Source organism: Salvia splendens, chromosome 4, assembly GCF_004379255.2.
Source record: "Salvia splendens isolate huo1 chromosome 4, SspV2, whole genome shotgun sequence".
In the NCBI taxonomy this organism is placed as follows: Eukaryota; Viridiplantae; Streptophyta; class Magnoliopsida; order Lamiales; family Lamiaceae; genus Salvia; species Salvia splendens.
The window spans coordinates 25,807,804-25,810,946 of NC_056035.1; the positions used below are offsets into that span (position 1 = coordinate 25,807,804).

The 3,143-nt window shown below is 43.3% G+C and overlaps 1 protein-coding gene across 1 annotated transcript; it reads left to right on the forward strand.

Annotated features, from left to right (window-relative positions):
- Positions 1–1,212: 1,212 nt before the first annotated feature.
- Positions 1,213–2,120, forward strand: LOC121800887. The gene is made up of 2 exons (XM_042200379.1): positions 1,213–1,633; positions 1,984–2,120. The coding sequence occupies exons 1-2, from the start codon at positions 1,213–1,215 to the stop codon at positions 2,118–2,120; spliced, it is 558 nt and encodes a 185-aa protein (XP_042056313.1).
- The last annotated feature ends 1,023 nt before the right edge of the window (positions 2,121–3,143 follow it).

The window sequence follows — 3,143 nt, forward strand, 5'->3', positions numbered from 1 at the left end:
CCGAATGGGAGCAGAGGGATGTACTTAATCATTGTCACGCGTTGGCATGTGGAGGTCATTTTGGGCCAAGAAAGACTGTGAGGAAAGTCTTAGACAGTGGATTTTATTGGCCTAAATTACACAGGGACGCCTATGAGTTCTGTCAAAACTGTGGGCGATGCCAGCAAACTGGAGGAATTTCAAAGAGAGATGAGATGCCGCAGGTAGGGCTGGCAAATCGTGCTGATTGGGCCGTTATCGGGTCAACCTGATAACGACCTAACCCAATAAGGCCTAATCCGAACTCGACCTGTTAAGGAAACTGTAAATCCAAACACGAACCCGACCTGCTACCTTCAAATCCGAACACGACCCACACCCGACACGAACCCGTTATTGACACGATATAATATGGGTTGACACGACACGATAACGACCCGAACCCGATATTACGATTAAAATATGATATTACACGATTAAACCTTATTTTTCAACCTAATTTACATGATTAAAATTCGTTTTATACAATTTAAACCTAATTTACAAGAAATTAAAAATTAAATTAATATACATATTTGTAAAATAATAATAAAAATAATATTATTAGTTCTTAATGGGTTATCTGTATCCGACCCGCATCCAACCCGAAATTATCGGGTTCTTAATGGGTCAACCCGATAAGGATACGGACCCAATAAAACTTGACCCCAACCCAATAATTTCACGCAGATTCGTGTCGGATTATCATGTCGTGTCAAAAATTGCCAGCCCTAGCCGCAGGTCCCAGTAATCGTCTGTGAAATCTTCGATGTCTGGGGGATGGATTTCATGGGCCCATTCCCATCTTCGTAAGGAAATACGTACAACCTTGTGGCCGTAGATTATGTGTCAAAGTGAATAGAAGCTAAAGCTACAACTTCTTCTGAATCCAAAGAGGTGGCTAAATTTCTTAGAGCTAACATTTTTAACAGGTATGGTGTGCCCCGAGCTATTATATCTGACCAAGGAACGTATTTCCGTAACCGAACCATAGAAGCTCTGATCAAGAAATACGGAGTCCACCACAGGCTTTGTACCCCTTACCACCCTCAGTCTAATAGTCAGGCAGAGATCTCGAACAGGGAGATCAAGACAATATTGGAGAAAACGGTGAACCCGTCAAGGAAGGATTGAAGCAAGAGGCTCGACGATGCATTGTGGGCCTACAGGACTGCGTATAAAACTCCTATTGGGATGTCGCCTTACAGGCTGGTGTTTGGCAAGATGAGCCATCTACCCGTGGGAGTGGAGCATAGAGCGTATTGGGCGGTAAATGAGATCAATATGAAACCCAAGGCTTGTGAGGATGAAAGGAAACTGCAACTTCAGGAGCTGGAGGAGTTAAGTATTGAGTCTTATGAGTCTGCAATGTGGTACAAGGAGAAGACAGTGTTGCTGCATGCCAAAAACCTCCGGGTCAAGGAACTACAAGCGGGTCAGAAGGTGCTCCTCTTCCAGTCCAGGCTCAAGCTGGTGCCTGGGAAGCTGAAATCCAAGTGGATTGGGCCATACACCATTGTTGGCCTTCAAGCGAATGGAGCTGTGGAAATTCAGGGAAGTGCCTCGAACTCTATCCCTTTCCTTGTTAATGGTCATCGAGTGAAAGTCTTTAGGGGTAATTCGGAGTTGTGTGTAGTGGGGAAGTGCCACTATGCGCACTCTCTATTATCGTCTAATCGGTCTAGTGAGTAAGTATTCTCGGTGAATTCATGGGTCAAGTAAATAGGAATGCATTTTTAATCTATACACTGAGCCAGGGGATCTCGAGAATACTCAAATGAAAGTGTAAATAGTTTAATTGCTTAAAAAAATTAAATTAAATTATTTTCAAAACACCAGACTTCTTAGGGAAATTGTTTTGTCTCATATTGAATCCTTGACCTGGGAGTCTGGCGTTTCATCTTTGAAAGTTTTCCTAAGTGTGGTATTGCGGGAAATGACATTTACATGGTGGATGTTGTGAAGATAATGATGAGAACGGCCGATTGGCTAGAGAAAAAGTTCACACAGACCTAGAAGAAGTTGCCTCTTGGACCCAGCAGCATGTCCACGCAGCCAGGTCAGGGAAGCTCATCTCTTCAGCAACCCCCACCAGCGTCTAAGCCTTTGTTAACCCCATCTGCATCCAAGCCCCTGACTGTGAGGAAGCCCGTGTCATAGCAACCTGAGATTGAGGAAGCGAAGCCGGCGTCGCCGGCTAGGAAGAAGGTGAAAGTGAACCGCCCCAACATATCACCCCAGTCTGGTTCCCGCGGGGGCCAAACTTAGAATTGATACCCCCCAGAGACCAAGTAAATTTTACTTTTCAGTTTTTTTCGTTGTCTTCGTTTATTATCTGTTTGTCTGTTTGTTGTTCTGAGTCTGTGGTCTTGTGTTCGCTGCTCAAGCATGCCTCGTTATGTATATATATGTATGTGTTTTCTCCCACTTAGACCAATCTTTGGTCTAAGTGTGAGAAGTTTGTGTTTTTTTGGGCATGTTTTGGTTTCTGTTCTGTTTTAGTTTCTCCCGCATAGTCTGTTGCTCGGTCTAAGTGTGGGAAGTTTGTTTTGCTTTTACATGTTTGGTGTTTTGTGTTTTGTGTTTTATGTTTATGTTTTGTTCTCTTTAACTGCCCTGTTTCCCCCTTCACTGGGATGGCTTGGGGACAAGCATGAGTGAAGTGGGAGGGGGAGGGAGTTGTGCAGTCTGTGTCTAATGTGAATCGGAGTCACTAGGTCTAGGTTTTGTGTATTGTCGCATGAGCTGGTGAATATAATAAGGCACGATTCCCTTAGTGAGAGTAATTGAAGATAGGATACATGTCAACTTTGAGGCCTCTTTCTTTAATAAGCCGAAATCGGTTTGGATGAAGTGAGAACGATAGAGGATGCCTTAGCTGACCTAGTTGTGAAACCCTACTATATAAGTGAGTTATAAGCCTAAATACTTTGAGCTAACATGTACAAAAGAGGGCCGCCACAGGATGTTTAGGGAGAAGAGTCAGAAGGAGAAAAATAGTGGGAAAAGGGTTCAAGAGGTATAAGCTGGACGAAGTGTAACATCCAGAAAATTTTTGCGACTTTTGTTTTAATATGGATGTCGAGTGGAAAATTTTCTTTTATGAAATTATTCGTTCCTATGTG